The following is a 22,654-nucleotide window of genomic DNA, read 5'->3' as shown; positions in this document are numbered from 1 at the left end:
AAATGAAACAAAATTCTGTAAGTTGAAATGAGTGTCACTAATGCCATCACAAACCATACTTTAACACATTACACAAAGCAATTTACTGATTCTGCAATCCCGGGAAGGAAGTGTCAGTCACAGGAATGAATACGATAAAGTAATATTAATTTGCTGGCCAGCGCTCCCTTTGAGTGTTGATTTAGCGAATTTACCCAATGGTATCTCAAGAAAAAGCATTTGGCACACAAATATGATTGTTTACACATACAAGATGAGCCAAAATATTGTACTGTGCTGTTTGTAAATGACGTAATCTCTTGGAAATGGCATTTATTACCTGTTCACTATCATCAAGAAGAAATGATGCTAAATAATTTCTATGTGCTCAAGACATTTTCATATGACACAGAAGTTGACTTTAAAATGGAAATGCTAATCAAGTTTTTTATGCAGCGAGTTATTCTGATCTAGAGTGCACTGTTTGACATGGTGGTGGAAGCAGATCGAAAAGTAACTTTCAAAGGGAGTTACATATATACTTGAAGAAAAAGATATATGGTTATGAAGAAAGAACAGGCGAGCAGGATCAATTGGATAGCTCTTTCAAAGAGCCAACATAGACACAATGGGCCGAATGACCTTCTGATCTGTATGATTCTATGATCTGAGTAATAAATGAATGGGCATGTCTTGTTGAGTTGAGGTGATGGACTTACCGTTTATTATCTTCAACCTGCACTCCAATAGAATGGAACTCTCGAAGGCCTTTGCTATCTGTGTCAGAATCAGTCATAGTCTCTGAACTATCCACCTGATACATTAAAAGACAATGAAATCTTGTTATCACTTCTGCATCACACTAAACTCGTCAAGAACAAGGAACAGCCTTTATCAGCCATGACTAAACTGAGCAAATTGAGTTAGGAAACAATTGATTATACAGTGAGATGTCACAGATTGCACTCACATATATGACAAAGATAAAGCGCTTTTATCTTGGGATTTTTATTTTATTCTTTTCCCTTGGTGCATAATACACACAGAATTAAAATTAAGGTTAGCTTAAAGGGAAAAAAAACACAGGTATTTCGATAGATATCATGTCCAGAACCATACAACTGTCTGATACAGATGTAGATGTCCAGGAGACATACATATATAAACCTGAGAATCTATACCTGCTTGCTTGCGACCCATTAAGTTAAAAATGTCATTACTAATCTGTGTTAATATGATTCTTCTAGCAGCAGTCAGGTAGGGCAGGTTAGCATATTTCGCAGGTAGATGGCCCAGCCATTCGATTTGAAACACTTTTGTGTATATTTTAAGGTACATATTTGATTGACAAATCTGACTGAATTTGAGAGGTACACTTGTACATTTCCTTTGTTCTGCTATATCTTAAAAGATATTTTATGGTGTATTCATAGCTGATTTCCTCAACCATTCTAAAGCCATCTTAGAAAGGGGCAGACGAGGGATTCCTCGGGTGGTCAGCAGCAAACCACCAGGTAAGCAATAAACAGCTAAGCTTTAGACCCAGATTATAGTGAAGATAACAAGAAAAGCAACAGCAATTTAGCACGTTTAATGTAATGAAACATTGCACTTCACAGGATCATTATAGAAATAAGTATGACAGTGAGCCACATAAGTCAGATGACCAAAAATTTGGTTAAAGTGGTAGGTTTTAAGGAGTGTCTTAAAGGAAGAAAGTAAGACAGAGGGATGGAGAGGTATAGGGTTAAAGAAATTGCACAACTGAAGACACGGCTAACAATGTTGGAACAATAATAATTGGGAATGCACAAAGAGCCCAGAATTAGAGAAACACTGATATCTCAGAAGGCTGAGTGGCTGGAGAACATTGCAGAAATAGGGAGGGGCAAGGCTATGAGGGATTTTAAAATAGCCTAAGAATTTTAAGTCAACATGTTGCTTGACTGGGAGCCAGTGTAAGTCAGTGAGCAAAGGGGTGACATGGAATGGGGCTTGCTGCAAGTTAAGACACAGGCAGCTGAGTTTGGATGACCTCAAGTTTACAGAGGGTAGAATGTGGCAGATCAGCCAGGAGTGCGTTGAAATAGTCGAGTCTAAAGGTAACAAAGGCATAACCGAGGGTTTCAGCAGCGGATGAGCTAAGATGGGGGAAGTTGGGTGATGTTACGGAGGTGGAAACAGGTGGCCTTAGTGATAGCACAAATATGAGGTCAGAAGCTCATCTCAGGATCAAATGCAACACCAGAGTTGCGAACAGACTGGATTAATCTCAAACTGTTGCCAGGGAAAGGGATGGAGTCAATAGCTAGGAAACAGAGTTTGGAGTGGGAACCGAAAACAATGATTACAGTCTTCCCAATATTTTATTGGAGGAAATTTCTGCTCATTCAGTACTGGGTGTCGGATAAGTAGTCTAATAATTTAGTAACAGTGGAGCAGTTGAGAGAGGTGGTGGTGAGGTAGAGCTGGGTGTCATCAGCATACATGCGAAAACTAACACTAACTTCGGATGATGTCACCGAGGGGCAACATCTAGGTGGCACAGGAAAACCATTTTTGTTATTATTGATATTCTGAGGAACAATAGTAAGTTCTGTATTATTGTAATTCTACTTCTTGTAGCCAATATATTCATTTACTTATGCATGGTTTGGCACTTTCTAGCCAAATCTACATTCTAACAGCATTTACCCATCCACCTTTACTAAGGAAACCACATTGTGACACAAGATATATACAGTATGCCTAAATATAGAGGTAAAAGTTGCAGTGTTCTGCTGAACGGTGTCAGGAGTGCATATTGGAAAACTCTGCACTCCCGGGCCATGATTTTGCTGCTCTTTAAAAGGATAGAAAGTGGTAGGTTGGGTGTGCTCGATTGGTGATACTGAGCAATTTGCTTTTGAATCACACTGGATATCTTTTTAAGGAGGAGAAAAACCAAGAAAACTTTCAACAGTACAGATACACCCTTGATGATGTTGCAATGACTACACTGATGTCACAACATTCATTATGATATCATGAAGCAACTAAATTACCTTCAGTGTTTCAACATATTTAGAGAGATGGTCTTTTAAAGGAGTCTCACCATCAGTATTCCCCTTATAATGGCATTGTTTTGGCAGAAGTGTGATAGCAGTCAGAACTACCGTACGACAGTTTCATGTTGTTATGTCATGTAACTGATATGATGACATTTTGTGATGTAATCATATGTTTCAATGCGACTTGTGTCATCATGTGAGGGCAAACTTAGAAAACAGATTTCCTAAAACTATTTGAAGTATATTTTAAAAGATGAGGTCTCACCAATGTTGTTTCTTCGATTGGCATTAACACTGACAAGGGAGTAAAACCTGCCATCTTTAAAATCAAGTGTCTGACATTACTAGTCCATAATGTAACATACAGAAATTTTAGTGGAACCACTCTGGCATGCCATACTCCTAAGTGATGTCTGTCAAGTAACTGGTAGGGAAAAGTAGCAGTCAGTCATAATGATGAGGCTCTGTAATGCTGATGTATGAAGTAGTGGAGAGACTGGAACACATTAGAGGTGGGTGGGGTGCTCTGATAACATGCAAAGAAAGAACTGAGTTGGTCAAAATATCATTGACAACATTAGCACTGTCTCCTCTACCTGGAGGATCTGGCAGCATGGAGAAGAAAGTGAATAGTTCAAAGGAAAACACAAAGATAAGGCATGATTATAACTGTAAAGTCAAATGATAAATATGACCTGTCCAATCCCACATGCCCAATGAGGACGTTGTACTCAAAGGAGTGTAAGCCAGGGATAGGGCTGCAACATTGTGGCTCCAATTCTCTGGAAGCGAGTGATCATTGTATGCAAATTACACATGCTGGAAATAACACATGATGAGAGAAATTTCCACGTGCCCAATTACTATGTGTTAATTTCCAAAGTTTTTAATTTTAAAGGCAATACTAGTAAACAGTAGAGGGGCCAGCATGGCAACAGAAAGGCCCTTCAAACTGAAGCTTTCAAAATAATGACCTGGAGAAGTTGTATTTCCTTTCCTGCCCTTTCCCACATTTTAATCATGCTGTCTTGTCACAGGACAATAATTGGGAAATTGCATATTTATTTTTCAAAACTGCATACATTAACATTTTGTCATGGAACCAAATCAAAGGGAAACTTTAGAATGGTAAGCACGTGAAATGTCACTCAGTGGTCCCTGAGCCCAAAAATGGGGAATTTGAATTAATATGACACATATGATCTTTAATTTATGATGTGCAGGTGTAAACTCAGCTCCCTTGCAGTCAAGATCTGTAGCCCTTGACGTAGCCCGTCAGGGATGAGTTAATAGAGACACTAAAATTATTAGAAAAGGGAAAAGTGCCAGAGGACTGATGGACATGTATCTATTGTTATTCCAATATGTAAAAATGGTTATAGAACAACAGACTAGTTAGCTTAACTTTGATGATCGGAAAGATAATGAAATATTTGCTGAAAGGTGTGCAAATAACCTAGATACTGAAAGTATGATAATCAGGGGTCAGCACAGGTTTCAAAAGGGAAGTTCGTGCTTGGCCAACCTTATTGAATTCTATAACAAAGCAACAAAAAGAGCATACAAAGCCAATATAGTGGATGCAATATATTTGGATCTTCAAAAGACCATCAGAAAGGAATCACTTAGTAGACACATTACTCAAAGTATGTCAGAACAGTGAACAGATAATATCATGGATAGCAATTTGGCTACAAATCAGAGAGCAAGGGCAAAAGGCTGGGGGAGAATTTTCTACCCATCGAGCAGGCGGTTCGGGATCGCCCGCGATTGGCTGCACGCCGCCGTCTTGCGTGGGTGGGCCAATTAAGTGACGCGCACCCGGAAGCGCTCAGCGCTACCTGTGAGGGCAGGGGAAGGAGGGAGAGTCGGGGCCTGTGCTCTTTCACACATGTGCACGAAAGAGTGCAGAAATCTCCCTGAGGCAGCTCCGTGCCTCAGGGAAATTAATTTAAGAATAAAACATTGCAAAAAAAATTTTATAAAAATATTCAGACACGTCCCCTCATGTGACAGTGTCACATGAGCTGGGACATGTTTATGTATTTTAATAAAAATTTTATTTAATAAACCTTCATGAAACCTCATCCCGCCCGTGGATGAGGTTTCATGAGAAGTGCGAAGGCCGTCTGGGCTCTTCGCCTGCCTTAAGGTTGGGCGGGCAGCCCTGACAATCAGCTCAATTAGGTAATTAATGGCCTTAGGCTTTTGACAGTTCGGCGGGCACACAGCCGACTCCAGTGCGCACCCGCTGAACGGAAGATCGGAATGATGCGCAGTGACGTCAGGATGCATGTGTGTCATTTTACGCATCGGAAGATTCTGGTCCTGGTGAAGGTGAGAAATGGCATTCCACAGGGATTGGTGCTGTGATACTGTTCACAATTTACATTCATGATTGCGACTTATCAATTGAAGTACAATTTCAAAATTTGGAGCTGATAACAAATTGGAAGATGTAATTAATAAAACAAATCATCCAACACTTTATAGGAAGGAATTAATAACTTGCCATTCACTAATTAGTAGCAATATAGTTGTGGTGTTGCATCTTGATAGGAAGAATAAGGAGACCCCATGCTGCTTTTATAATATAAATCTAAATGGGATGGAAGAACAAAGGGATACAGGTACAAAAATCACTAGAAGTAGCAACACAGTTTAATAAGACCATTAAGAAGCTAACCAAGGACTAGGGCTTATTTCTAGAGGGATAGAATTAAAACAGAAAAGTTCTGCTATAAAACCTTGGTTATAATACACTTGTACAGCTTTTGTCTCCATATATTATTAGGGTTAAAAGGGCATTGGAGAAAGTGCAAACCAATTCACACAGAAGATACTGGAACTGAAAGGAAAGGATGAAGAGGGTTTCCCTAGAATAGGGAAGACAGAGGGGTGACTTGATAAAAATCTTAAAGATAATGAAAGGGCTTGATTGTGTTGCTGTATAGAAAATGTCTTTATATGTAGGGGCGTCCAAAATTAGAAGTTATAAATATAACTTAGTTACCAATAAATCGAGACGCAGATGGAAGGTCAACGACCTGAAACACTAACTACAAACATACAAATTGGGAGCAGCAATAGCTCCTCGAGCCTGCTCAGCCATTCAATAAGATCATGGGTCTGATTGTGGCCTCAATGTTGCTTTCTAGCCTATCGCTGTTAGCCTTTGATTGTCAATCAAGAACCTATCTACCTCTGCCTTAAAAATATTCAATGACCCTGCCTCTACTGCAGTCTTGGGGAGAGAGTTCCACAAGCTTTCCGTCTTAAATAGGAGAACCCTTATTTTTAAACTGTGTCCCCTAGTTCTAGTCTCTCCCACAAAGGGAAATCTCCTTTCAGCATCCACTCTGTTAAGTCCTCTCAGGATCTTATATGTTTCAGTAAGATCACCTCTCAATCTTCTGAACTCCAATGGATACAGACCCAACCTGTCCAACCTTTCCCCTCATTCCAGGAACCAGTGAAGCTTTTTTTATTAATTCTTGGGGTGTGGGTGTTGCTGGCTAGGCCAGCATTTATTGCCCTTCCCTAATTGCCCTTGTAAAGGTGGTGGTGGGCTGCCTTCTTGAACCGGAGGTACACCCACAGCACATGGACTTTGAACAGGTCTCTGAACTTCTTCTAACGTAATAATATCCTTTCTTAAATAAGGAGACCAAAACTGTGCACAGTACTCCAGATATGGTCTCACCAATGCCCTGTACAACTGTAGCAAAACATCCTTACTTTTATAGTCCATTCCCCTTTCAATAAATGACAACATTCCATCTGCCTTCCTAATCACTTGCTGTACATGCATGCTAACGTTTTGTGATTCATTAACCAGGACATCCAGATCCCTTTATACCTCAGGGTCCTGCAATCTCTCTCCATTTAGATAATATACTACTTTTCCATTTTTCCTGCCAAGGTGGGCAAGTTAACATTTTCCCACATCATACTCCATCTGCCAAATTTCTGCCCACACACTTAACCTATCTATGTCCTTTTGCACTTATGTCCTCTTTACATCTTACTTTCCTACCCATCTTTATGTCGTTAGCAAATTTAACAACTATACATTCGGTCTCTTCATCCAAATCATTGATATGGATTGTAAATAGTTCAGGCCTCAGCACTGATCCTTGCGGTACTCCACTGGAAACATCACCCAAAAATTACCCATTTATGCCTACTCTCTGTTTCCTGTTAACTCTGTTTCTCTCTCCAGCTATCTGACCTGCTGAGAATTTTCAGCATTTTCTGTTTTTACTTCAGGAGATACTGACAGGATTAGATGAACAGGGATGGAAGGAGGCACGTGTGGAGCATTATTTTGCTGGCATAGACAGCCTCTGTATAGTAGAATCAATGATTTTTAAAATAATAATGTTCAAAAGGAAGGAAAAGGAGGCTTTTGAAAGAAAGGAATGAGATAGCAAGGTGGAGGAGTTTTGAGAATTCAAAATTTGATACTAAGACAGCTGAAAACTCTGACACTCAAAAGATGACGAGCAGACAGTGAGATGTGCAAAGAAGGCCAGAGTTGGAAGAGCGTAAAGTGCACCTTAGCACACAGTGCTGGAAGAGACTGGTGATATGGTGTGAGCGGTGAGGTGGTGGAGATTTGTAATGAGACAAAAGTTTTGAATTTAAGACATTAGGAGACAGGGTGCCAAAGAAGGTTTGTAGGATGGAATGATCCAAGTCTGGGATGTAGTGCGAGATATGATTGAGAGTGACAGATTTCTAGACAAGTTGCAGTTTAAGAAGGGTAGTCAGGAAACTCATGACGTAAGTGCTGGAGAAGCTTGTAGGTGATGAAGATGTGGGTGAGAATTTTGGTGGTAGTGAAGGTGAGGTAAGACCAGAGATGAATGTAAATCTGGGTGAAAATTACTAGTCTTGGATAGGATTTGTGGTTTGAAGATCAGCTCAGGATCAGTTTTATAATGCATAATATGAGATGTTGAGGCCATACTATGCATTAATTTACTTTATTCATTTACGGGATGTGGGTGTCGCTGGCTGGGCCAACATTTATTACCCATCCCTAATTGCCCTTGAGAAGGTGGTGGTGAGCTGCCTTCTTGAACCACTGCAGCCTGTGTGATGTAGGTACACCCACAGTGCTGTTACGGAGGGAGATCCAGGATTAATATCTGTATTTCTACATCAGTCCCAGCTTTTATAAGGCACACTTAACACTCTTTACTTTTTGTTGTAAAACAACTGGAATTTGAATCCTGTTCTCCGTTTTGCTCTTTGAGCTGATCTCTTGGGGCTGCTGGGCTCCCTCCATAATATGAAGACCCAGTAAGCAAACACACATGGGACCAAGTACACTTGATTGAAATTGGTGCCTTTAAAACAGTGGCACATTCATAGATACACATTTTTGTGGGTGTACAGTGCTGTCAGCTCTCTGAATGATATGGAGTACCACTATTGAGGGAGTGCCAGATGTCTGCCTCAGCTTTAATACAGGCACTAATCCATATTGAAGCTGGCACAGTGCAGCTATATTACCTGATTGTTTACTGAAATGGTGTTGCAGGAGGCACAGTGCCCTGTTCACATTCTCTCCATCTGTCTTTATGCAGGACGAGATTGGGCACAATAAATGGAGCGGTCCCAGGCCAGGGGTGGAGTGCCAGACATCAATGTCCTCACTGCCTTCGAAGACTGTGTATTAGAGCTAGCCGTAGAGGACGCGGACCATTCCTGTGGTGATGGGGATGTCAGTGCAAAGCATCCAAGTGAGGATCATGCACCAGATCATCCCTCTGACAATTCAACTGAGAGTCCACCGTTCTATGTACCGTGGTAGCTAAGCACTAATAATCTCTGTTTTCTCTCATAGGCACATCTGCCACATCACCCTCAGGCAACCTTGGCCCTGACCTTGGCACCGACAGCACCTTGGATGAGGACCCTGAGGACAGCACTCTTGAAGTGCCCTCACAGTGCTCACCCACACCCTCCACCAGTGCAGCGACACACACCTCGGCAGGACCTACATGTACAGCAGGCACGGGTTCACTATCTGGTGAGCACTGCACACAACCTGCTCCACACCAGGTGGAGACAGGGACATCCGAGGTCACTGGCTCTGGAGGACCGCTGGAGGTAAGGAACCTGCTGAGTCCGAGTCAGATGATGAGCCTCTGGACTCGGCCCTCAATCAGTTGGTGGAGCTGCAGCGACAATCACGAGAACATCAGGAAGGGATGTTTGGTGTACACCTCAGATTGCAGTGGACGATGGAGGAGTCTGTCCGCCTTCAGTCCAAGGTGATCGTGCCATCATGCCAACATACCGAGATCAACATTGGCGGGATGGCAGCTGCCATGGAGACCTTGAACCAGGATGTTGCTCCTGCACTGCTTTGTGGGCTGAACTCCATTGCTGATGCCATAGTGTCAATGTGAGAGGGGTGCGAGGCCGCTCGATCTCACTTCAGCTTCCCCTTCTCCTCAAGGAGTCAGACAGGGACCCTTGGGCACCCATAGGGAGGAGGATCAGCAGATGCAAGCCCTGGGGCCATCCATCCACGTGATTCTGGGAGTGTCCGGCCAATCCGAATCCCCTCTTCCTGTGACTCCAGCAGCTTCAGCAACATAGGCCGAGGAGGGTGACACTGCCACACAGCAGGACCCTGAAAGCAGGCCGGAACCCTCCAGGTCTCGGCCCTCCAGAGGACACCCACCACAGTCATCACAGGCAGGGTGCAGCAGTCAACAGGCTGCCTCCACCTCTGCTGTGGATGTCCGGGGAGCACCAAGACGTAGTGGCAGGGTTAGGAAGATTAAGAAGATGTAGTTACACAGCCTGCGCATGGGTGTTAATCGCTTGTACATAATGTTCACTATTGTAAATAAACTCTCAAGAATGTCTCCTTGCCTATGGCTTTTTGTTCTGATGAGGAGTGTTCGTGTCACTCAGATGTGAAACCTTGGTCCCTGCACAAGATAATGGCAGGTTTTTCAGTCCAGGGACTCTTCCCTGTGCTTTGTGCAACCTTCCCAGCAGATTGATGGTGCACCTTCGCAGTTACTCTACACATCAGTCATGCCTGCACCTCGATGGGGCTTGTCATTGCTGCACAATGTCCTGGGCTGTTCCTTCGTTCTCTCTGTGCGCTCCCAGCAGCTTTGAGTTACGGCTGGCCTCCCATCTCATCAGCATCTGTGTCCGGTGACATTGTGGTCCTGAAGGGCTCAGCTCACAAAGGATGTCATAGGATCAGGAGAAGTTTAAGTTTCATGGCTGCTTCTCCATGACATGACCCTGTTCACAGAGCACAAGCGAACTGCCATCAGCAGGCAGCTGCCAGACATTCATATAAGCTGTGTGAGGATCCATGGAGCGTCCCCACTCCATGTCATCATCATCTTCCTGCTGCTGCTGCCTCTCCATGACAGGAGCATTATCATAGAGGGTATGTTCACTGCCATCAGCCAGACTGGAGTCAAACATTTACACATGCAATGTGAGGATCTATGGTGTCTCCTCACTGCATGTTGTTGTCATCCTCCACGAGTCTCGCAGCTATGAGGGTCTCCTGAGCATGCATGCCTCATCTGGCCAGTGAGATGGCCTCATCACCGTCCTCTCGCCTTCGAGGTCTTCCTCACCCTCATCCTCATTGATATCCTCCTCTCGGAGGAGACATGCTGCTCCTCCATCTCCTCCTCAGCCAGCTCCTCTCCCCACTGCAGTGCCAGGTTGTGAAGGGTGCAGTAGGTGGCGATGATGCATGATACCCTCTATGGACTGTATTGCAGGGCTCCACCAGACTGGCCCAGGCACCAGAACCTCATTTCCAACATTCTGATGGTTTACTGCACCAAGGTTGCGTTATAGCATCAGCCTTGTTGTACCTTCTCTCTGCTGAAGTCTAAGGCCGCCGCACGGGTGTCACCAGCCACGTCCTCTGTGGGTAGCCCTTGTCCCCGAAAAGCCAACTTTGCAGCCTCTGTGGACCCTGGAAAACGTCAGGGATCTGAGACTGACTGAGAATGTCGGAGTTGTGGACACTCCCTGGGATTGTGCGCAGATCTGTAGGATGCATTTGTGGTGGTCGTGCACCAACTGAACATTCAGCAAGTGGAAGCCCTTGCGGTTGACATAGTTGACCATTGGTGCCATGGAGATCTGAGCACCATGTGAGTGTAGTCGATGGTACCCTACACCTGTGGGAAACCTGAGATCTGGGCAAATCCCAGCGCTCTTGCATCTTGGCTTTCCTGGTTCCAGGTAAAATGCACAAAGCTCTGTGCCTTTGTGAAAGTGGCATCCATGACCTCATGGATTCATTTGTGCATGGAGGCTTGTGATATTCCACATAGGTCACCTGTGGATCCCTGACAGGAGCCACTGGCATAAAAACTGAGTGCCGTGGTCACTTTCACAGCCACTGGCAGTGGATGCCCTCTACATCCCCGTAGCACCAAATCCTGCAGCAAGCGTCAAATGTGATCGACCAGTTCCCTGGACATGCGCAGTAATCGGCGACACTGGTTCTCAGTCACCTGCAGGAATGACAAGTGCCGTCTATAGTCCCTGGGTCTAGCTAGGTGCTGACCAGCGATGGCTCACTGTGGCTCTTCAGCGACACGCACGGGACCCCCAGCAGCCCCTTCTTCTTGAGGATGCTGCTCCTCCCTCTGTCCAGCCAGGCGCCTCGGTCACTCTCTTCTCCTTTGTCTCCACTCTCTGAATGCCACGAGGTATACAGCTAGGTCACCAGGCTCCATGCTACTGATGTACTCCCCCTGCAGGATGAAAGGGAGAGACACGTGGGTTAGCATGGGTGTACTAAGAACCTTTCTTGGTTAAGTCCGAGGGCTCCTTAACATATCGCAGAGAGTGCTGGCCATCGCTTGGATGGCCAGAGTTTAGTGCGCTGCATGGCTGCCCAAAATCCCACCCACCTTCGCCCCACTCCACCTGACCGATTGATGTCAACGTGTCAATGGCGGCAGCTTCTCCCACAGCACACTGTGCTCTCAGCTCAGGCACAGGCATTCTGCTAACTGCACTGCAAGGCTGCACTGTTAGCTTTAACCCTGGGGGAGACTGGTCCATACCTGAATGATGCCATTGCAAGGGGCTGTGAGCACCTCCACCAGTGACTGTTTCACAGCCAGCTTTAGCAAGGAGATTGTACCATATGCCCAGTCATCCAATTGTTCTGCAGTCCACTAAAATGCTCATTAGTTTGCAGTCTGTGCCCTAGGAGTAAAAAGTTCTGGATCATTTGGTGGAACCCTCATGCCTCTGCATTGCTTGAGTGGGCAGACGAGCTAGAGGCCTGACTTTAAGCATGTCAATGCGGCTGTGTCTAAACTTTCTCAGCTGTGGGGGAACGGTCACTTCAACAAAGTTTCGCTAATGTGTGGCCGCTTCCCTTCCCGCCTCCCCCTACACGTGCTTGTGCACTACCATCAACTGCAGTGCAGCCCTTGCCCCCCCTCAGCTCATCCCAACCACAGTACAGCACTTGCTCTGGCACCGCACTGTCAGCCAGACAGGGAAAAGTGACTTGCCTATGCCCTCGGCTGAATGTGCAGCGCTTCAGCCTTGACGTCCAACAGGCCACCATCACAAGCGCTGCGCAACATTATTGTGCACTCACCTCCGGGGTCCCCTCAAAGTGCAGCTTGCCAAGTACACACCTTACAAATGCTGTTGTGAAACACGTCGGCGTGTAACCACACTGACATGCCTGGATGATCCAGCGTGTGGGGATGATTCCAGTAAGCAGGGCTTATAATGGTATGTAGGTGTAATAAATTGAAGTTCCTGACTCTGGTGGCGGGAAAGGCAGTCCACCATTGATGGGCAGAGCAGACAATCAAAAACTGGTTTCACAACAATGTGAAATTGATTTTTGGCCTTCCCGCCATATTGTCCACTTACGCCTGCCATGACGCCCGACACCAACAGGCATGGAAAATTCCACCAATTATCTTTTCCTCTTCTTTACTAAGTGGGGGGTGGGGTGGGGGGGTTGGTGGTGTTAGGGTTGGAGACAGATGGGCTTCCAATCCCATGCTCATGCTGTTTGAATCAGGAACTGCAAGATGCAGCTCCCCTCCAAACAGAGGTGATGATATCGTCCTGTAATAGGGAGGGAAGACCAGGAGAGTAGGGCATGCCTAGTAGTCCAATGCACCTCCTATTTGTCCATTATGGGTGTGTGTTTAGTGCTGTCTAGGAGCAGGTCAATAGCCCATCCTTGTAGTTGCAGACTTGTCTGGCTAAACAGACTGAAGAAGAGGAATGTTATCTCTTTAAATTACATTGAAAAAGTGTTAAGAAAAATAAAATTAACTTCTAATGATGAGATAAAGTTCATGTTTCTGCTAGATGCATATACCAGCACATTTCTAAATCTTAATATTATCTGCATTGTACACCGCACATAAGCCAGAAAAGTTCAATAAAGTAAATAAATAAGACTCAAAGTAAGAGAACATGAATGGTGACAGGTCTTAAATTAATGTAGAGTGAAGGGAGACCGAGGAAATACACTCTATTCTCATCACAAAACAGCTGAGGGACTGAGTGAAGATTTTAATATATTCAGAGTGGGTGCAACATTGTTGTGTTGAAGAATTAGAGACAGCCACGGAAGCACTAAACAAAAATTATCCTAGGGAGTAACTATTTTGAATGAAGCATTCAAAAGGAAAAGATAATGGTAGATTCTCAATTCAATGAATAGGAGAGTATGGATGATACCAAAGCAGCAAGAATTTGGCAGGATTCCAAGTGGGTCATGCACACACACCTAAATATTAGAAGGAATAGTTGGACCAACTTGTTTTATCGCATTTGACAAAATAGAATTTTAAGTAAGAGATAAGCACTTGATTACCTGTATCCCTACAGATGAACGCCATTTTCTTTGGCGTGGCTGTAGCTTTGGTTCATCGCGATTCAGAATGCCTTTACTAATTCCAGTTCCATCGGAGCTCTTCATTGAAGAACGGCTTGGGGCAAAGGACTCCAGCGCCAGGTGCAGTGCTTTGCTACTATCAATACTGTCCGTTGAATTGCACTGGGATTTAATATCTTTTGACCAGGAGGTGGACCGATGTATCTCATTCTGCAGGTATGCATCCTGGGTTGATTCTGTGCTGCTCTGGGCTGTTACTGAGATAATTGGTTTTGTTGCCATCCGAGGAGGAATTGGAGGAGCTTTCTTGTAATTAAATGCTAGAATTGAGATTCAAGATAGACACTTATTAGAATGCTTCATTCCACCATGTTTTGCATTTAGAATGACATTGTTCATTACAGTCATCATGGTTCATAATGCAATGATTCATCTCCTTAGCACTGATATATGACGGGCACTGCATGGCTCCCATTTTATGTGAGGCTGAAGCCTGATCCATTCAGTGTTATATTTGCCTGTTGCATAATATTGCTCCCTTGAAGCATCCACAATTTTCAGAGCCAGCAAGCTACCCAAGGGCACATTCTAGTCATGGTTAAGATATAAATGTGGGGCCCTACCCCAGTATAGGACAGAAAGACCTGGGCAGTAGTTCAGATACAAATTGTCCATTTGGCCCAGATGCTTTAGTGGAGACCTTTCCAAAATATACATATTTGCTTGCAGGTGTGACATTCTCTCTGACATTTCTCTTCTTTAGCTTCCAATGTGTAATCAATGAAAGGTGGTCCTTGTAGCCCAAGGAAATCATGGAAAGTACTTGGCAATGCAAAAGGGTAGCCAGCAGCTCTTTCATTACTGCTGATGCTTTGACATTCCTGTCTGGTCTCAATTGTACTCTCAATATGTTACTCTAAATATCAAGAGCACCATAAAAGTATGTCAGTTAGATAGTATAGCTTTATCATATGCAGTCAACTCTTTTTGATGCCTGATAGGCAGCAGTCTAGACAAATGCTGGGTAGATTTTTACTTTGAATGTCCATGTCAAGGTGAGCAAAAAACAATGCAGGGCAAAATAAAAGGCTTTCAGAATGCTGCCAATCAACAGCAGCATCAGATGCAACAGTAATGGCCTCTATCTTCTAGAAGAACAAGAGCGCAGACACATGGGAACACCACCACCTGGAAGTTTCCCTCCAGGCCACTCACCATGCTGACTTGGGGATATTCTGCTGTTCCATTACTGTCGCTGGGTCAAAATCCTGGAACTCCCTCCCTAACAGCACTGTGGATGTACCAATGCATGGGTTAGAGTAGCTCAAGAAGGCAGCTCACCACCACCTTCTCATGGGCAATTCGGGATGAGCATTAAATGCTGGCCTAGCCAGCGATGTCCACACCCCATAAATGAATTTTAAAAAACATATATCATGCATATCAGCATCCATGTATCTCAACACTTTCCATGACCAAAGAAAATAAGTGGCACCAAGTAGGAGATGAAAGCAAATAAGAGAAAAGATTGAGAGAAGGAGAGGTGAAGGCATGAATGAAGACTAGGGCTCCGAATTTGTATGTTCATATAATCATACCTCTTTAAAGACAGGGTGGGAGATGGCAAGCTACAGGGATATGGGGGGGACTTCGAGAAAGCAAGTGTGTAGTAGTTAAAAGAGCTGCCATGTATAGTGAAGAATACCCAATGCATCGGAGAACATTTACATTCTCTTTGCTGTTTCTCTAGGCGATACCGCACAGAATTTGGTGCAGAATCTCTGTGATGATCTTTAATTCATATTCAGGTAAATAGAAAGCATTTTACTCCCAGTTGGACTTAAATTCCCTCCAATATTCTCTCCTGAAGAGAGAGTCCAACTGGTGAATGGTTCCATAGGAAATAGTGATCTTTAGTACTTTGTCTAAACCTAAATGGCTATTAATGAATGAGCTTAGAAAGTAACATCACGTTGAGCCCAATCCTATTTCCAGCAGATGTCCACATAGCAGTACAGCAAAAGTTCACTAGACTGATTCCTGGGATGAGAAGGCTGTCCTATGATGGCAAGCTGAGTAAATTGGGCCTAGGCCTTCTGGAATTTAGAAGTGATCTCATTGAAAGATACATGATTATGAAGGGGCTGGCAGAGCAGACACTGAGAGATTGTTTCCCCTGAGCAGAAAGTATAGAACATGGGGGCACAGACTCAGGATAAGGCGTTGATCATTTAAGACTGAAATGGGAGGAAATTTTTTCACTCAAAGGGTTGTGAATCTTTGGAATTCTCTATCCCAGAGGGTTGTGGAAGCTCCATCATTGAGTACATTCAAGGCTGAGATAGAAAGGTATTTGGTTTCTTGGGGAATCAAGGTATATGGGGAGCGGGAAGGAAAGTGGAGTTGAGGCAGAAGATGAGCAATGATTGTATTGAATGGTGGAGCAGGCTCAAGGGGCTGCATGGTCTACATCTGCTCCTATTCCATATGTTCTGATGTTGTAAAAAGTTTTAAAAGGAGTCATGGACAGCAATCAGAAACAGGAACCCTCATTTCACCCATATCCCAGAACAGTTCATGCCCTGATCTCCTGGCTAAGGATAACTAAGTTAACTAAGCACAGGCTCAAGGTTGAAGCTGGCCTCATCCTGGTTTTGTTCAACTCTTAATAGCACATTTACCAACTAAGCTATTAGGAATGTAAAGCAGAATTGCTTTTGTAAGCTCTATAACTGGACCAACTTTTCAAAGGCCTAAATTTGATCATTCCGTCAGAAATTTAAAATACACTCACACCTCAAGATAACAAATACTGATATTACAAACAGAAGGAAAATACTGCAGGTGCTGGAAGTTTGAAATCAAAACAGAAAATGCTGGAAATTCTCAGCAGGTCAGGCAGCAATTGTGGAGAGAGAACTAGAGTTAATGCTTTAGGTCGATGACCTTTCATCGGAATTGACTACAAATTTTGTGAATACCAACTTGCCTGTTGTTTTTTATTTAGCTGTGAAAGGATAGAGGCTGCACAGTGGATTAGAAAACTTTGTTTTCACTTCTGAGTTTTAGGTTTAATCCATCCCAGATCAGTGTTAATAACTGACGATGCACTGTAGAGTGCTTGCTCAGACTAATCCTGATATACATAAGAAGATAAGAGCTTGCTCTGTCTTGAATCCAAAATATCTGACAAAGGTATCTGAGAGCTTTGAATATTATCTTGATGGTTTCTGATCAAAAATGTTTTATGCAGTGATTTAAGACCATGCAAAACACTTTGCAAAATGACTGCCAAGGATTTGGCCATTCATATTTATACCTTCATGCATTATTACTTTTCTGTACTGTTCATGACATTTCCAAGGCATTTGCAGAAGAGTCCACAATCACTTGTAAATGCACATACAGCAGATGTGGAGTCTTTGGTCTCCAGTCTTCAAGAACCTCCCATGTCCAGTTTTAACATGCTGGAGAGTGATTTGAAGAATAACAAGGGTTATTGTTATGCTGAGGGCTGTTTAAGTAACAGTAGCTGTGCCAGAAATTGGGCAGGATCATGTACACACTGCAGGAGTAGATATGGACAAAGCAGTTGCCGCACCCAGCAAGCGGGGGTTCAGGGCAACCTCCCGTTTCTTCACTGGGGCTCAGCAGCTCGCCACTTATTTTCAAAGGATTCTCTTAAAAGGAGCTTGAGTTCTACATGTTATATACTATCACTAAGGGAAAGCACAAGCAAAACACAATAGGCATGTGCACTCATCACTTTTAGGGTGTTAAATGTGGTTGTACTTTAATTTGACTATGTTGAGAGAAGGTTCTTCTAATGGCGCAAAATAATTAAAAAGCAGATCAAAGTACTGGCATCCCTGGTGATCAAGTTAGTTCAGAAGGCAATCTTGAAGTGTATTGGGAAATTATATTTTATGCTCGTGGACAGCTCTGGACAGATCAGGTACTCCTCCCTGCTAAAATATCAGGTCTTCTGGGCCATCAGGATCCCAATTTCCCCTTGGCTGTCAGCAGATCTCCTCCTTACCTACCCCAAGGCTAGACCTCCCTGGATGGCAAAGCTGTGCAGCTAAAATTGCAGGCTTGTTCTTCAATATGGCCCAATAATCAATCCAGGGATATAAAATGTTGCTTCAAGAAGCCTATATCATGCTCAATAATTATGCCAGTAGCTGCACATGCTACGTTGTATCTTTGCTCTGGTGGTTGTGTTGCTATTACAATGGTGCCATGATGCCATAGCTGACGATGACAGTCTTTGCCTCCTTGTAGCTATAGTTAATAGTTTAATGTTTGAAGTAAATGTTGATAGAATGTTTCCCCTGGCTGGTGAGTCTAGAAGGCTTCTCCTTCAACAAGCACAGCAAATTGTCTTAAATTAAGGAATCTTTACTGTTGCTTAGGAAGCAAGTTTTCACCTGCATGATCTTCAGTGTTGATCACTATCCACCTAACTAAACATTGATGGATTGAAACCTCTTAAGCCTGAATTTTCAAAATGGCGTTGCAGCCCCAATTCCGGAAGTCCCGCCCCAGAACCTGGTATCCACCATTTTGCCGTGGAGGGAATGAGAGGGCAGGTTGCAGTTTGTACATCTGTGATTCACGGAGGTAGCTGCACATGTAAAAGTGCAGCTGCCTCCAAACAGATCAAACTTTCATTAGTGAGATGTCCAAAACATGACTCGTGGGCTTTACACTTTTCAAGAGAAGTTCTTTGGAGGGGTAAGGGATGCTTTTGGATTGGCCAAAGGACACTTTTGGGAGAAGTAAAATACCCATTGGGAGAGATCAAGTGCTGTTTGGGAGATGTCAGGTGACCTTTTGGATTGTTAAAATTAGATACGAATGTGCGTAAAAAGTGAATAAATTCACTGGAACTGTCAAGCTGTCAAGGCATTTAAATTTCTTGGCCTTGAAATTAAACAAAAATAGGCTGTAGTTTATAAAAAAAATCAGTGCTTCATATTTCACTTTGTCTATTAACATTAGCCTGAGTAGTATTTGTGCTGCATGACTGATTCCACAATCTATAATTATAAGAGTGGGGCGCCTGTCAGTTCACAGTTTCATTGATAGCTCCAAGTGGTTACAAAGTCTTTGATGTTGGGTTATGGATACAAATGCTTGGCTTCATAAGGATCTAGTAGTTGAATGAATTTAAATGTAGTGAAAGGGGTTTTTTATCAATGAGAGTGGCTTTTTAAATAGTGAAGTCATCAATAGACACTTAAAACTTTATTTTATTTAATCTCAGCATGGGCCCTGAGATCTACCCATGCTGGATAGGAACATAGGAGCAAAAGTAGGCCACCCTTTCACTGAGCCTGCTCCACCATTTAACTAGATCATGGTTGATCATCTACCTCAATGCCACTTTCCCAAGCTATCCTAATATCCCTTGATGTCATGATTATCCAGAAATCTATTGATTTATGTCTTGAACATGCTCAGTGATTGAGCTTCCACAACCCTCTGGGATAGAGAATTCCAAAGATTCACCATCCTCTAAGTGAAGAAATTCCTCCTCATCTCAAATGGCCTACCCCTTATCCTGAGACAGTGTCCTCTGGTTCTAGACTCACCAGCCAGGGGAAACATTCTATCAACATCTACCTTGTCACGCCCTATAAGAATTTTGAAAGTTTCATTGAGATCACCTCTCATTCTTCGAAACTCTAGAGAATACAGGCCCAGTTTCCTCAATCTCTTCTCATAAGACAATTGTGCCATGCCAGGGATTAGTCTGGAGAACCTCCATTGCACTCTCTCCATGGCAAGTATATCCTTCCTTAGATAAGGAGATAAAAACTGTACAGTCTCACCAAGGCTTTACACTGTTGCGGCAAGACATCTTTACTCCAGTACTCAAATCCCCATGCAATGAAGGCCAACATACCATTTGCCTTTCTAATTGCTGCGCCTGCATGCTAACTTTTAGTGACTCATGAACAAGGACACCCAGGGCCCTTTGGATATCAACACTTCCCAACCTCTTACCATTTAAGAAATACTCTGCCTGTTGTTTTTTCTACCAAAGTTGATAACTTCACATGTATTTACATTATTTTCTATCCGCCAGGTGCTTGTCCATTCACTTAGCTTGTCTAAGTCTCCTTAAAGCCTCCTTGCATCCTCCCCACAACTTACATCCCCATTTAGTTTTGTGTGATCAGCAAATTTGGAAATATTATATTTGGTCCCCCTATCCAAATCATTTATGTAGATTTTGAACAGCTGTGGCCTAAGCACTGATCCTTGTGGTACCCCACTAATAACAGCCTGCCATCCTGAGAATGACCTGTTTATTCCTACTCTCTGTTTTCTGTCTGTTAACCAATTTTCAGTCCATATCAGTATAATACCCCCAATCCCATGTGCTTTAATTTTGTTTACTAACCGATTGTGTGGGACCTTATCAACAGCCTTCTGAAAATCCAAATACATCACATCCACTGGTTCTCCTTTATCTATGCTATAAGTAACATCCTCAAAGAATTCCACAAGTTTGCCAAACATCATTTCCCTTTCATAAATCCACATTGACTCTGCTCAATCATATCTTTATTTTCCAAGTGTCGAGGTATCACATTCTTTATAATAGATTCCAACATCTTAACATCTTCCCCACTACTGATATCAAACAGGTCTGTCATTCTCAGTTTTCTCTCTTCCTCCCTCCTTAAATGTTGAAGTTGCATTTGCTACTTTCCAAACTATAGGAACCTTTCCAGAATCTACAGAATTTTGAAAGATAACCACCAATCCATCCACTATCTCTTGTCACCTCCTGCAACATTCTGGGATGAAAATCATCAGGTCCAGGGGATATATCAACCTTCAATCCAATTAATTTTTTGAGTACTACCTCTTCATTAATATTAATTTCAGTTCCTTATTTTCCTATACTGGGTGAATTATCATGGAGGGTTTATGGACAAAGGGTGGAGGGTGGTGGGGGGGGACATGGGTTGACATAAGTTAGCATTCAGTTGGCATAGGGACAACAAAGGGACATGGGGGCAGGGTAGAAGGGCATAGATTGACAAGGAAATGTATGGGGGTGAGGGGGTGTAAGGTGGTGAGAGCTGGAGGGATGGTTTTTGCTTTCTTCTGGAGGGTTGCTTTTTTTTTTTAACTGCTGGGACAAAGTGTCAGATCACCGAGGCTGGCCTTTCAGCCATCCCCTGTGGCTACCTCCACAGTGTTTCTGGGGGGGGGGGGGGGGGGGGGGGCGCAGGCCTGATTCCCATTAACAACTGATTATGGGATGACAATCCAACTGTCTGGGGCCTTTTCTCCCAAGTCAGCTTTGTGGAGTGTGGAATTTTCCTGGCTCTGCTTTGCAGTTTATCAAGGGATTTCTATCCTATTATAGGGATGGGGCTGATAATCATACGGGTTCCATCATCACCTGTGCCATGCAAAATTGAGGATATTCATAGTTTTCAATAAATTCAGGGTTCTTCAGAGCAGCTAAGACAAATGAGTGCAGCTGAGGAACTGAGTGCATACCTGACAGTTTGGTGAGTGGGGGAGTTTGGTGAGGTGGGAAAAGGAGGTGTTTGTTTCCTTTTGCTTTTGCTACCTTTCTCACCCTGTAGGAATTGGTACTTACTCGATGACAGGGAAAGGAGCTAGCTTTTTGGTGAGTAAATGGCTAAGATATGCTCCAGTCCTAAGGTTTAAAATAGTATACAAACTGGCGGTAAGGTTAATCAAATATATAAAAAAGCAACCTAAATAAGTGAACAATATAATTAAGTAATTAATTAAAACACATTAAGGATGGCAGGACAGGTGATCTGCCAGGGCTGCAGCATGTGGGAGCTCCTGGATCCAGGGCAAACACATCTGCAGTAAGTGTTTGTGGTTCAGGGAGCTTTGGCTCAGAGTCATTGAGTTGGAGGCTGAGCTGCAGACTCTGCAACATCTCAAGGAGGGGGAAAGTTACGTGGATGCTTTGTACCAGGAGGCAGTCACACCATTTAAGATAGGGTCTTCCGATTTGATCAGTGGTCAGGGACAGGGGGCAGGTAAGGGAACCCAGAGGGCAGGAGTGCAGGGGTTTCAGCCTCTGCAATTGTCCAACAGGTTTGAGGTTCTCTCAGCTTGTTTGGATGAGAGTGGGGGCTGCAGGGTGGATGAGCAAACTGACCATGGCATCGTGGTACAGGAAGGCATTCAAGTGCAGGGAGCAAAAGGAATGTAGCGGTAGTAGGGGATAATATAGTGAGGGGGATTGACACTGTTCTCTGCAGCAATGAGCAAGAGTCCAGACGGCCGTGTTGCCTGCCAGTGCCAGGATTCAGGATATCTGCTCAGGGCTGAAAAGGAACTTGCAGTGGGAGGGGGAGGATCCATTTGTTGTGGTCCAATAAGTTACCAATGACATAGGTAGAACTAGGAAGGAGGTTCTGCATAGAGCGTATGAGGAGCTAGGCACCAAATTAAAAAGCAGAACCTCAAAAGTTATAATCTCTGGGTTATTACCCGAACCATATGCAAATTGGCATAGGGTACATGACATTAGAGAGGTGAATACGTGGCTCAAAGACTGGTATAGGAGAAGTGGGTCCTGGTTTGTGGGGCACTGACACCAGTACTGGGGAAAGTGGGGGCTGTACCGTTGGAATGGTCTACACTTGAACCATGCTGGGACCAGTGTTCTTGCAAACTGCACAACTAGGGACGCAGAGAGGGTTTTAAGCTAATA

General features: G+C 43.6%; 1 protein-coding gene across 1 annotated transcript in view; it reads right to left on the bottom strand.

The window, feature by feature from the left end:
- The window catches only part of LOC144695906 (disks large-associated protein 2-like), a 149,737-nt gene that overhangs the window by 29,043 nt on the left and 98,040 nt on the right, over positions 1-22,654 (bottom strand). Inside the window, exons 5-6 of the mRNA XM_078566991.1 lie at positions 13,906-14,246; positions 699-793 (exon numbers count right to left, since the gene is read on the bottom strand). Coding sequence (XP_078423117.1) covers positions 699-793; positions 13,906-14,246 — 436 coding nt within the window. The remainder of the gene's footprint in view (positions 1-698; positions 794-13,905; positions 14,247-22,654) is intronic.

The sequence above is a fragment of the Cetorhinus maximus genome, chromosome 21 (assembly GCF_964194155.1).
Source record: "Cetorhinus maximus chromosome 21, sCetMax3.hap1.1, whole genome shotgun sequence".
Taxonomy (NCBI): domain Eukaryota; kingdom Metazoa; phylum Chordata; class Chondrichthyes; order Lamniformes; family Cetorhinidae; genus Cetorhinus; species Cetorhinus maximus.
The sequence above is the reverse complement of the archived record's forward strand: the minus strand, read 5'-3'. Positions and strand labels throughout refer to the sequence as shown.